Raw genomic sequence first — 13,927 nt, 5'->3', positions numbered from 1 at the left:
ACCCTCAGCCCTTCTCCGTTTATTCTTTCTTTGATAGTTGAATGGTTCTGTTGGAAGCGGATCAGTCTTACTTGTTTTCTTCAATAGTTAACAGCTTATTTTCTTCAACAGTCTAAATCAATTTGTTACTCGAGAAAAGCAGCGGATTCTGGAAATGTCCTAAGCTGATGTGAGTCATCACAGAAGTTTTTAAATAGTTGAATGTGATGTTTGTTTCCTCCCTTCCATGGCTCAAAATGGTATGAATCACTTTTTAGTGTTTCCCAGATAATATTCTGAGCGGAAGTGGTATGTGTTTCTGACTCAACTTCTTTAGTGTTGGAGGAGCACTCCCAACCACTGCTGGTTTTGGCCGTGTGGGAATTCCATAGGAATTTCAGACAAACGTATTAAAGCAAACATTTTATAACCATGGCAACTTCCACGAGGATTCATATGGTTGGTGATACAAAACTGTGAAAGCCCTCTACTGACTGGCATAACTGACTTCACTTTTCTGCCTAAATTCTGTAAGTGGTACGGGATAAAAACTCACTCGTAAGAATCATATTTCAAGTTTGTAGAAGGTCTCGTAGAACACAAGGGTTTGTGTTTTGTGGCTACCTGCTACTGTTCTTATCTCTCAAAATTGATATTTCTCTTACGAACCTGAATCTTTTCTCTCATTTCAATGCTTTAGTCATTTCAGGTCTCTTTATTCTTTCTACATAACGTGAAGCACAGCTCAAAAGTGATACATACTCTGGTGCAACTGAAACGGTGCTAGAAAACTCAGTCATCTAATGAATATTACAGGGAGCGGAGAAGGGGGAAAAGGAGACCTGCACATCTGCATTAAATGGCAGTATTGGGAGGAATAACCTTGGTGTGATTTTTAATGGAGTAACTGCTTTGTGTTATTCCAAACTCATCAAACATGCTGCAATGACAGCTTTTATGTGTCATCATTTAGTGTGGAGATAGCAATAGAATCAGATTGGTCACTTGTAACAGGCAGCAGAACAACTCTTTTATTTCTAGGGATCTACCTGACTGGTGTTTGCTGCTTCAGAAGCTCAACAGTATGGCAATCCAGCAGAGTTTTAATGAGGAAATGATAGACTTGATTCCAGGTTTCTTGGGTCCAGCTAGAATTCCCTAATTTTCAGTCTCAACACCAGCACTGTCCAGTGCTGAATCTGGGTGCATTGCATTGCGCTACCTTTCTTCTAAGGGGGTTTCCAGCCTCCAGCAAAAGAACCAAAGTTAAGGAAAAAGAAAAGTGAGGATAAAGGTTATTGTCTTGTAGCCCATACAGCTAAATGAGCCTCAGTGGGGAAGCTGACTGTCCCAGTGGACCAAGTATAATGTGTTCCTAATCATCTACTGAAGAAGCAGCGGTTTGTTAAAAAACAAACCAAAAAAAGCCTCTGAAATCAGGGAAGCTGGAACTTGTTCTTTTCCCGTGTAACAATGAATGATTACAGTCAGGATTTGCTTTCCTGTTTGGCTTGGTTGAGGTTTTTTGATTAAGTATCTGGTAAGTGAGAATTGCTTAATTTCCTTGGGATACAGGCGTAAGGAATTGGTTTCAGTGCATCCAAGCAAGAAGAAACTGCTAAGCCTTTTATGCCGTACTTTAGAAGATGATGTACTAATATTCAGGGCTGCAGTCTCTGAGGGATGATGATCTTGTGCATTATAGTACCTGTCCTTGAAGAGCAGACCATGCACTGATCTGCAAGCCCCAGAATACATCTCTGAAGAGCAAAAAGCAAGCTTATTGTATGGTGAAAATAAGGCAATGTTAAACTGACCTTTTATTATGTGGATTTGGATTTAATTTTAATAAATTATGAGCTTGATTCTGTTTGCAGAAGCAGTATTGCAGGAAGAATTTTTTGAAGGGAAAATATATAAGATCAGTACTTCCTGTGCTCATCATTAGAGTATGACTGTAGATCAGTAGAAAAGTAGATCAAAGGAGATGTACTAATTCTTGTTGGTGTATGTGTGTGCCTTTGTGCCCAAAGGGAATTCTCTTAGTTGTTTTACCAGCTGCCCTAATACATCTTATTAGGATTTTAATTCAAGTTGTAAATTTATGAGAGTGTATGCACTATGGGTATAAGCACTTTCAAGGCAATGTGATAGATGGTACAAAACCGAGATGAGGTATTCTGCAGTCATGCATTTGCTCCAGCCAAACTACCTTTATCTCTTTCTTCTCCTTGAGAAGAAGCAATAGCATCACTTCCTGAAGCATCAGGCTGTCAGTGCCAGCTGTGACAGTGGGTTGATGTCTTCCAGTGTCTCTGAGTTGATGTGTTCGCTCCGCTATCGGTGCGTTCCTGCCCAGCCTCACCTCCCAGCAACTGGCTGGGTACTGCTGGGAGAGCACAGCTGACATGTGAAAGAGCAAACAGGGGTTGCTGAGACTTGGCCTTTGATTTCTGCTTGCTTTGTTTCCTTCAGCTCTGCTCTCAGACTGATGTGCACAGCTGAAATTGCTGCCTTCAGTAATTCTTCCTGGAAGGATACTGTGGTTATTATTGTAATTGATGCTGTTTTCAGTGCCAGAAAGCAAAATTAGCTGTGGACATGGTCTGAGCTGGAAGGAACTAAGGGGACCAAAAGTATTTCTGGTGTCTTGTGTCTTTTCTGCCTTTGCTATGCCAACAGGTGAAAATAATGTGTAAACTGTCAGTGAGGCTTGCTTCTTGTATTACAAAAACGTTTTTTAAAAGCTGTCATACTTGCAAAACACCTTTAAGTGTAGAGCTAATAACTGTGGGTTTGTGTGGGTTTAACAAATGCTGAAGTGTTTTGCCTGCTTCTCTCTTTGTGCTGGTATTTTGAGGTAATATTTTCATTTTCCAGCAGAAGTTGTCTCCTGTCACTTACCTTCTCCAAAAAAGAAAAACTGCTTTAAAACCAACCCGTCACCTGTCCAAAACCCACACCATACTACCTGAAATAGATTGTCTGTATCTATTCTGTCTTCATGGATGCAGACTTATCTTAACTATCCATAACAATGTATGTGGATAGATGCATTTTTTGGTGGTCTCTCTTTCCTCAAACAGGAGTTGTTTTGAATTCTAGTTGATTTTATAAGGATGACAATTCCAACGTCAGACATACACAGTTGTTATTAGGAAAGCTGTTGGGTGTAGTAGCTGCCTTCCATTTCAGTCAAAAGGCAGGGAAGTGGCTGCGATTAGATGCTGATGCTGAGTCAGTAGGAGCCCCCAGCCAGAGCACATATGTGTGAAAGCTTACAGTTTGGTTAAGTGTACAAATTAAGTTTACATCTTAATCATAAACAGACATCTTGCATTACAAACTTTTCTTGTGCTGCTCCAGTAAAGCTAGGATGAATGCTAGATTGTCTTCTTTGTCATGCTGGTGTCTCAGGTTTTGTTGCGATGACTTCATTTACTGGATTTTGTTAATTGCAGAGTCTTAATTTAATGAAAATACCTCTGAGACTTAATAGAAGCTGTATACTTGCATCAGAAAAAAAGAACTGCCTGTGGTATCCGGGAAGTGCAAGCAAAGCTATTTTGCTTGTCCTTGGAAGCAGAAATGTGGAGTCTGGAGGCTAAAACTACTCTCCCTTTTCTGCATTCCAGCTATATTCTGGAAAAAACAGAGCAAAATTGGGAAGAAAGGTAGTAATTTCTTGTTGCTTTTGACTGTTCCTTTTGCTGACGCCACCTCATTCCCTCAGGAGTGGGGAGGAAACAGCAGAGGAGTTCAGATGAGTGACTCACAAGGCTTCTAGAAGTATTCTAGCTTATATTCATGGTGATGCTGAACACTCATCTCTGTCTATATGTGGGCAACACTTTAGTAAATATTCTAGCTAAATTACATAAAAATCTGCTTTTACTGGGACATGCCTGTGTACTTAGAGCTGTAGCTATTATAAGCGGTCTTTGTCTTCTGAAGAAATCCATAGATTGAGGTTTTTGCCTTGCAGAACTCATAAGAATTGTTTAAAAAATAATTCACAAGACTTGGTTCTAAAGTTTGCATTTTTTCTGGCAAGTGACAGAACAATTTCTGTCCTTTCCTAGATCTTTAATTGCATAAAATACAAAATTAAACCAGTTGGATAAATCTCAGCCCAAAAAAGGCTTGATAAGTGCTGATTGACAAGAGAGAAATCTTTATTTGGGTAGGTTTGTTGATACTGAATGTGCTTCAGTGAGGTTTTCAGTGTCATCAGCAGTGGTAGGTCTGTAGAAACAGATGCTATATTTAGCCAATTCAGAGTTCATGTTTTTACTGTCTGGTGTAGACATGGCTGCTGTCTGTGTTTTAACCTGCAGATTGCATTCTTGTAACATATTCAGTCTGTATGCACCCATGAAAGTCTCTTGGCAAGTCTAATTTGAAAATTACAACATCAATTTACTTATTTTTTATTATTTGCAAGCAGGTCCTGGAGCCAGAGCACAAAGGCTTTTTTAGCAAAAATGCATATCCTCACTATTGTCCACATGAAAATTCCTTCTGTTCTCTCTCCATTGCACTTCTTAAAACTTTAGACTTAATATGTAACTCTTACTTTGCTAACCATTTGATATTGTGGAGGCTATTGGATAATCACCCTCAAGCCTCAGCAGACATGACGTTCTTTTTTCTTAAGTTAGGCCATTTTTGACCCTTCTTGCCTACAACTCATTTAATAAGCTTTCTGATTGGAATTACGTGACATTTGGAGAAGATGGATGCTGATGAGCTGTCTTCAGTTACTTTAAGTTTTATTAAGGTAAACTGAAAAGTTTTTCTTGGGAGATGCATTGTTCTTTCTTCATACCTCTGCAAAAATCCATTACGATCCCTACATTAGTTTGGGCAGAGGATGCTTAAATTAATCCTCTTGAATTTACTCTGCTTTCGTTCTCTGTTACTGTTGTCTCTTCTCCTGCATTGAAATTTAGAAGATAATTGGCTGAAAACCTGAAACCTTTGTTTGATTTCTTTTAGTATAATTGTGAAATTCAGCTGTTGGCTTTCAGAATAGCTGTGGGGTAGCATTAGAAATCTGTATTTTGCACATCAAGATACCTTGGATGATTAGAGACGGTGTTTGCATTGAGGTGAAGGCTCTGCCTTCAGTTGAAAGGGATGGAAGCCGGGAAGGTTGTTTTTTTAAGTAACCTCTAAGTGCTACGTCATTGTAACCAAAAGTTTAATGCTTCTAGAACTGGGTTGTCCTTTAGTTACGGAAATAATTGCACACATGCACATTCTTAGTGCGGGGGGGGGGGGAGGTTCTGCTTACTTACATGGTTTAGATTGCTATCAAGATCAATGTAATATTGACTTGTGTCAATGTGTTGGTTCTCTTCTAATGCAAACTGGGATGTATTGGCTTTTAAGTCTGTGACCTTAGTAATGTCACCATTCAAAATTATATAATGTTATGCAAGGAATATATTAACTTGTTTTTTTAAATAGTTTGTATTTTATTTACTTACATGTAAGATTTCTAGAATAATCATCAGGGTAGAGTCAAATATTAACTCTTCTGTATTTTCACAATTGACTGTGAAGTCATATACATTTTTAAGGTGACTAGCTGATTTTAAGTGCACCAAGAACATTAGCTTTTGGAGAATTTGAACTAAATTGGGCATTATCTCTCTCTAGCAACATGTCCAGTTGGTAATTCCAAAGCAAGCATATGAAACCCTTAGCATTTGCTTACTATATAAAGGTACTGATTGGAGAAAAGTGTTCATTTCACTAAGCATATGATCTTAGTTAGAAGATGATTATCCAACAAGAGTGTGTGTTGTATGAAACCCAAATAATGCATTTTGTCAGTGTACTTTGCTCGTAGACTTAAAATCGGTGTGTGTGTGTTAATATTTCTTGTTATTTTTAATGAGTGTTTAGTTATGCAACTATGCTGCAGCGTCTATTCCTTAGGGCATTTTTCACAAATAGAAGGCAAACTGTTTTCTAGCTTGTGGTTGCTGTGTTGTGCTTAGCAGGCAGTGGGGTGTTGCAGTAGATGAGTCTTGAGGATGTCCATGGTTATATTTAAACTGGTTTTGCTGTGGCCAAGAAGAACATGAGTTGTCATATGTGTTCATGTGAATCTGTGCTGTTTCTTGTTAATAAATGGTTGAAATGCTAGAACAAAGCAGTGCAGCGTGCTAACAATGGGGCTTTATATAATGAACCGAATACATTTGTAGAGATGTTTTGTTAGTCACATGCTAGAAATGAGAGCACTTGGGAAATCTGAATCCAAAATTTCATGGTGAATCAGACACTGGTGCTGCATTCAGCCAGGTCAGCAGTCCTGAGCTCAGGAAGCCTAAGGCTAAGGTGCTCTTTTGCATTTATAAATCCCTTCACTTGCATGAAGTGCCAGCAGGGGTGTGTTAAGCAATTCATTATGTTGCAGTGAAGCTATCATAGACATTATTTCAGGAGTGGTGATGTGAGCTTTTCCTGCCTGTGGCCTCCAAAGGTGGGAATTCAGTATGTCTATTAATAGCAAGCCATTTAATGTACTGCTTAAACCTGTCTTTCTGCTGGGATTTATATGTGAAACCCGAGTACAAATGCTTTATTGGAAAGCTGTGAACTTGTTCACCATTGACAAAATCTGATCTCTCCAGCCACTGAAGGACAAGTGCCTTCATATTGCACAGCAGAAACAAAATCCCTCCCTCTGTTCCTGTAACACTGAAGCTTATCCAGCAACTTTGACAGAAGCCATTTACATAATACACCCACAAGCCAGCACCGTTTAGGCAGATTGAAACTGAAAGATTTATTCAGCAAGTTGTAGGGCTTTCTATTATGTTTTATTATCTTATATTATTATTATTTTATATTTAAATTATACTCAATGTAATTTTTGTCAAGCCGAAGAGATGTTTGTCTATACTAGTTGCAAGTAACCGTGGGTTTGGCCATTAGTAGTTGTCTTTCTAATGGTCAGCTGATTGCATAGAGAGTGATTTTACTTTAATTTTCAGATTATTCGTGTGGGGAGTTCCTCGTCTTCAGTGAGTTAAGCGAGGGCTATTTTGCTGCTCTGTCCAGTGCCATATGAGAGCAGTTAAAATGCTGGAGTTGTTTACTGCTCCAGTTGTTGTTAGCAGAGCCAGCACACCACATTTCCTTGTGGCTTTTAGTGGAAAATCTGAAGCAGTTGCTCCCAGTGATAGGATTTTTACGTTTTCGGCTGCGTTAGTCACAGGGCTGGCACAGGCGTAACTGCAAAGACTGCCCCCAAAAGAAAGAAAAAGGCGGCCTTTTTTTTTGTGCCAGAGGAAGTTGCGCTGGGAGCAGTGGCTGAGCTCTCTGGTAAGTGTGACATGTGAGCATTACTAGGCATTTCACCCCGCCAGGCTGCAGTCGCTGCTCGTCAGGCTGCTGCTCAGTGGGATTGCTGCTGTGGCAGTGGTTTGTCCGCTGCTCCTACGGGCTGTTAGTGACCGGCTCGGACAGACAGGCTTTTTCTAAGCTCTGCAAGGCTATCTGCTGATTGTGTAGTTTAACCTGTCAAGTGAAAAACCTGATAAGCAGAAGCTCTAACTGAAGAGGAGAAGCAGGTTGGCACAGTGACAGATGTTTGGATAAAGAAGTTGGCTCAGAGAAGATGTACGGAGTCTGATTTTTTTTTTCTTTCCTCTCCCCATCAATCTGAATGAAGACTATCATGGGAACTGTATGCACATGGTGATCAAAAGAAACACTTGAGTGATGAACTGCTTCTGCAGAAGTCTCAGGCAGTAATTCAAGCTTTTATGTGCAGTAGCTGGCTTGTTTTGCTGAAGCATTCCTCCTCAACAGCATTTCTCCGTAGCGTGTTCTCTGATGGAGCTACTGCCCGCTGAAGGGGAAACGAACACTCCGCATTGCTCGTCTCCCTGATGGAGTAACACCGTCTGCGCCGCTGTCGGTTGGGGAGGCTGGATTCCACCGGCAGCATTATTCAAGGAGTTCATTGTCCCTGTGGTCTGACTCATCGCATGTAAATGTACTGCAGCCGCGCTGCACGTTGCAGATATTTTTCTTGCATGGGAAAGAATTATTTTCCTCTAAGCAGGTCCTGAATAACTGTGGAAATGAGATGTGTTTTTCTGGCCGGGCTGTTTCTTGCACTGAGAAAAGGAAGCTGTAGAATGACAGGATGATCAGAAGGCGCGTTTATTTTCAGTCACCAGAAAAGCTGCGACGGTTGATTTAAAACTGACCTTGCGGGAGCGGGTATAGCTGCAGCCGTCTCTCTCAGGGCAATTGTTCCTTGTTCTGTCCTCAATAGGACGGTGTCGTGTCTTCTGCAACAATGATCTCACTGTGAGGGTAGAAGGACACCGTGGAAGTTGTGACATCAACAAAGACATTTGCCTGTGAGAGGACAGCTGTGTGCAGCAGTGAGTGCTGCTCGGATGGAATTGGATCGTGGGATATTTTTATCAGCCCTTCCACAATTCCATTTCTGTGGTTTCAATGCCTAGGGAAATCTTACTTTAACGAGAACAACTTTTTTGTGAGCATTGTCTGGAGCATCTCAGGGTGTTTAGATCTGAAAGATGAAGTGTAAGGGGGGATTGCAGTGTCCTGTTTAAAATGCTAATGCACCAGCAGTAGCACTCACAACTTTGTGAGTGCATGTGAAACAGGTGAAAGTGTTTCCTCATACGGTCCCTGTTGTGATACCTGTGGTCTGGTTCCAAAAATACCATTGCTGGCATTTTTCCGTTTGCTTTTGCTTCCTCAAACGGATCGAATGAGTCGAGTCTGTATTGTTGTTTTGGAGGAGGAGGAAGATGATTCTCCCACATTCATTTCCAAATTACCTCAGGAAAATGTATCTTTGCGTCCGTCACCCCCTGCAAAAGTGCTGGTAAGGCATGTCCTTTGTTGGCATATTTCCTGCTTACAGTGCTGTCGCAAATACCAATAGTAATATTAACATGAATGTGCATGATGCTGAAACAAGACAAAGTGGTGAAAACTGCTGATACTGAAGAGGGAAAAAACAGAAACTTAGTTGTAGAGTTAATATTTGCAAGGGCCCATTCCTTTCCATGTAACTATTTATGGTGCAGCAATACAGATCTCAACTCTTGTATTAATAGCAGAGGGTTTTTAGAAGGCTTTGTAAACTGTATTTGAAGAAAATGGTTTCCCCTGTTCCACTCCCTATTCCTCAGTGGTACATTTATGCAATACTACTTTAGAAACTGATGTAACCATTGCATTGCAGTAATATGCTGTGTTTATTTTGAGAACGGATAGAGTATATAATGTACATCAAGCAGGAGCTATTCTCAGCTAGAATAAGAAATAGCATAAGTCAAAATCTTGATGTAACTGATTCAAATTCCCACTTTCTGGAAATGGTCAACGCTGGTGACTGCGCTTTTATTGATTTATTTTGTTTTGTCAAGTGACTGACTTGACTTGACTTGCTAGCATACCTCAGCAGCTTTTCTGACTAAGAAACCCTGCTATATTTAGTAATAGATGTGTGTGAGTGTGAATTTGTTACCATACTCATCTGATGCACTTTGCTTTCCCACTCTATCCGAACAGGTGAAAAACTTCAGTAACTTCAGTCACTTGCGAATGTAAAAGGGGTTTGCTTGCTTATATTGTATAGAATTTGCAGCACATAACAGCCCTAATTTTATTATAAGGAGTTCTGTTTTCAGCTGTTATAAGCTAATCTTCTGGCCGTTTTTTTCCCCTCAATGTTTCACTGACTTACATTATGTTCATGTGTCTGACGTTTTTGAAACCTGGCATTTCTTCAATTCTAAATGGTGTTGCTGGTTTCTTTATTACTGCCTGGGATGTTTTATTTCGTCATCATCTTGTGTTTGTGTTATGTATCAAAAGAACATGTGTGTATCTCTGAAAGCTGAAATGGGTTATATTCTAAGATGGGTTTTTTCCTTCATTTCAGCCACCATTGGTTCAAGCTATATTTAATGGAGATCCCGATGAAGTTCGAGCACTGATTTTTAAGAAAGAAGATGTTAATTTTCAGGTAAAACCAAACACCATTAGCTTTGACTACGTTTTAGCTTTGTTTTGATACAGCTTTCTGCTGTACTAATCACTTTAAGACTGCTAATTTGTGAGTTGTAGATTTTACTGCTTTTACCTAATAAGCAAAGTAAAGCCTATGCCTATGCTTAATACTGGGAAGGAGTGTAGTTTTGTAGATTTGTGTTGATAGTAAAGACCTAATTCTGTATTCCTTTCAGATGTTAGTTCTTCAGTGCCTGGGTAACTGAAAAGCTTGTTTATACAGTTGCATCACACTTCTTAGAAAGTTAGACAAGAGTGATGCTATGTAGGCCTTGATTAAATACAGTGTATAGTATACAGTAGACTAGTATAAGAAAATAGTCTGGGGTTTCAGTAGGTAGGTTTAATAGTGGGTTTTAAAAAGGGAAGCCTAATGGTTATGTTAATAAGTAAAAATGAGAAATTCTGCTTCTGTGTCCTGTTTGCAATGCTGCAAACCCAGACACTGCACTACAGAAATGAAATGGAGTTTATTTCACTGGGTGAACTTCCAAGATTTGAACAACATGCAGTTACTGTAGTTAATTTCTATTGAAATTCTAGTACAAGTTTGACTTTTTGCAGGATAATATAGCATAAGCTCTTTACCTTGATTAGAAGTTGCTTTGATTATTAAAGCAGACTGACCTAAACTTTTTAGGCTATAAAACTATGGGAATATATGTAGCTGTTTCTCTTTCAAGTGATCAGAGCAAGAATGGTGCTAAAAAGCAAAGGCCAACATCTAGATGCAATTTAGTGGCCAATGCAAGACCATAATAATGCTTTGCATTTTCTTCGTGAGAGATGTAAACCAAAAGAAAATAGTTTGGTCTGTATATTTTGATATTTAAAAGCATTATGCAGAATTTATGTCTGACCAATGCCAGCTGAAATACAAGAGAGCCCTCACATTGTCTTGAAGAACTTGAGTTGGCACCCCCTGTAAGTTGATGTCAAATCTGAGGTTCTGTTTGATGAGGTTGGACTTGTTTCCTTTTTCAGTAGCTTTGCATGTTCTGAAGCAAGATAGAATGGTGGGTAATACAGTATCAAAAGACTTGCTCTCATAGCTGAACAGCAGATTATCAGTTGCATATTATTCCAGACTTCTCATATGTTCACTCTGGTCATGTTGCCATTTTTATTTTTGAAAGCTGGTTAGTCTATATTGTTTCATTTTTGTTCCTTCATGTGTAAGTCAGGTTTAGCATTCATAGCTATAGTCCCTGTGAACAAAGTTAGGTTAGTATCTCTCTGTTTTTCTGATTATCTATTACAAAAGCCTCTGCTAGACTTCAGTATGTGTGTGGTAGTGGTTTGGGTTTGGTGTCTGTTTTATCTCAAGTTTTGTCAAATAGTTGCCCATAAAGACAAAGTCAGCAGATGTGCTTAAATAGGAAAGCAGACAGTTGTTTGATGTCTTTGAAGGTGGTTACTTCAGACTAACAGGTAGTTAACAGTGAAGAAAAATGCTGTAGGTAGAAGATAAAAACTCTGGAGGTTATTATTCCTTTCTGTGGATACATGTCCCTTTAACAGAATGTGTGTGCATCTTAGGCTAGAAACACCCAAGGTGTGTTTAGAATCCATCCGGTACGAATATGCAGCCACCTTGTTCAGCTTAGGCAGATGCTTAATCACATGTGACCACTCCTTCCGACCATGGCACTTCTAGTCCTACTACAGTATTTAATACTACATTCACGTGTATCCCTTCAAATGCTGTTGGAACTAAAGGAGCACATAAATTCACCCATTATTTGGTAGATATGAAGTAAACTGCCTAGTGGGTTTTTCTTTGTGTCTGCCTCTGTGTTTTGTTCTTTTCCTTGGGTTTCCATTTGCTGTATGTACTTGGCTGGAGATTGTATGTCCTAGATCCAGAGTTGTCCCCTTAGTTACATGTTAAAAATTGGTGTGGACAGGAGGGAAAAAGTGAATGAAATGAAGTGGTTATGTATATTTCCTAATAAAGAGAAGGACTGCAATAAACTGCTTTGACAGTTGTGGATTATATTAGAGCAGTGTATATGTTAGATTTTTTCCACTTTGTTATCCAAGTGCTTCAGTACAGTTGTTTGAATTCCAGAGCTGTTCCCTCCAATGCCTCTGCAGAGTCATCTCCCCCTCTCAGGAGCAGCTAATTATTTTGCAGTTTGTATTCTAATAGCTGAGATTCCTTCCTTCCTCCTGTCCCCAGAGCATGGGGTTGGACTCTGCAACTGGAGACCTAGCAGGGTTCTGCTAATTACTTTTGCCCGGTAGTGAACTGCAGATAGAGCTGTTGTAAGTCCTGTTGTGATGGTGACATTCGTCTAGAGAAGTTGTTAGTGTCTTGATGAAATGTGGGTGGTTTTTTCCTTCTGTTATCATTGAGCTTCTTTCACCTGTTTATTTCCAGGGTATGTTATCATGAACATTAATTGCAGTTGGCTCAGTCTTTTAAAACTAAAGGAGCTGAGTTTGTACTTTTGTCTTCTTAAAGCTAGGCAGTGGTAACTGTTAGATATTATGGTAATATCTAAAGATTGCACCCTGGTTGGGCTGTATTGGAGCATTATTCCTAAAACAGATGATGTCTTCTACCGTAGCATTATATTTAGAAAGATTCTGAGATAGGCAGCTTTTCATAGCATGAGTTGCTGCGTGCGACTGTAAGATGACGTACTGATAGCAAACAGGCTTTTTCAGGAAGAAGATTGTTCTCTGTTCATGCCACACCAGACTTCTTGAGTCACTGGCTCAGTCTAGATTTAGAAAGTATGTATTGTATTCCACCCTGCAGTTGTAATCTTTTGAGAAGAAGGAGCTAATGGAGGGTATCCCTAGCTGCTTAAATGGTGGTTCAGAAATGCAAGTTGGAAGGGGGCAGCATCTTTATAGACATAACTGGTTTATAGGAACTTTGTTCAAGTATGTTATTTGGAAAGTGAACTCTCTTGAGGCTTCCATTAATGGAAAAATGGAGGGGAAGGGGTTGTCCCCATCTCCCCCCACCTTCCGCAAGAAAGCTTGAGAAACAGTATCTGCTTTTGTTTCATGGGTCAGGCTTAAATCACACGTACCACATACGTCAAACCTGATACAGTTTCTGTTTTATGCATGGCTCTTGCTATGCTCTCTGTTGTGTATGTATATATATGTATGTTATTTATTATTATTTCTTCGTACCATCCTGAGCTTTTTGAGACTTGGCAGTAAGGAAGACCTTGTGTCATAACTGACATATGTGATATCAGTTAATGGGGTTTGTCAACATTTCCTGCTCTTGCTAATTAGATTAGTATGGCTAGTTTGAATGGTACCTACTTTTCAGCAGTTAGTTTCAGCTAACTAAATTATTTCAGCATTGCCTTTTTTAAATCGGGATTTGTTTGTTTTTCAGAGTTGGAGACCTGTTATTGTTGCAAACTGCTATTTGCATTCATAACCCAAACTTTTAGGATGTAAACTCAGTTTAAACGATCATGAAAATGGAATATTTCATCTCACCTACTTAATGGTAATATAATTCTGTGGAGGGCATACAAGCTTACTGTTAAAAATAGTTTAAAGGTTTCCTATCTGACTGTTGAAATGGTTGTTCAAAATCAGAACAATCTGTCCTCCGCCTAGACCTATTAGGATAATATTTCTTGCCATGACAAGTGATATTTCAGGTAACCCAATATGCAGTTTTTATAACCTGATTGCACTTGATCTTAGCTGAGGGGATGAACATCTGATCCTCTCTGGAACTGGTGTCAGTGTGCCCCTTGCTCTTATGCTAAGCCGAACAAGTGCTCTATTTGGAGGAATCCCCAAACCACACAGATCTCTCCCAGTGTTGGACAGTTCTCACTGCTCCTATTTAAGATAGTGATATTGACATATGTTATACGTATTT

At 39.5% G+C, this 13,927-nt stretch overlaps 2 protein-coding genes across 6 annotated transcripts in view; one reads left to right on the top strand and one right to left on the bottom strand.

The window, feature by feature from the left end:
* WIPF3 (WAS/WASL interacting protein family member 3) overlaps window positions 1-13,927 on the bottom strand; it is a 303,238-nt gene that overhangs the window by 1,045 nt on the left and 288,266 nt on the right. The gene's annotated exons all lie outside the window — the stretch shown is intronic.
* Window positions 1-13,927, top strand: part of ANKRD28 (ankyrin repeat domain 28) — a 117,706-nt gene that overhangs the window by 33,402 nt on the left and 70,377 nt on the right. Inside the window, exons 1-2 of one of the 3 annotated variants that reach the window (XR_009745395.1) lie at window positions 7,351-8,866; window positions 9,932-10,015. Coding sequence is in view for 2 of the 3 variants with exons in the window: in XM_061464873.1 (XP_061320857.1) it covers window positions 8,750-8,866; window positions 9,932-10,015 (201 nt within the window). In the remaining variant the exon portion in view is untranslated. Of the gene's footprint in view, window positions 1-7,350; window positions 8,867-9,931; window positions 10,016-13,927 lie in introns of those variants that run through there. The other 2 variants (XM_061464873.1, XM_061464874.1) reach the window with 2 other exon arrangements.

This window comes from Pezoporus flaviventris, unplaced genomic scaffold, assembly GCF_033815535.1.
Source record: "Pezoporus flaviventris isolate CSIRO_AGI_PZ_B2104156 unplaced genomic scaffold, CSIRO_AGI_Pfla_v1 ptg000037l, whole genome shotgun sequence".
In the NCBI taxonomy this organism is placed as follows: Eukaryota; Metazoa; Chordata; class Aves; order Psittaciformes; family Psittacidae; genus Pezoporus; species Pezoporus flaviventris.
This window is presented reverse-complemented; position numbering and strand designations above follow the sequence as displayed.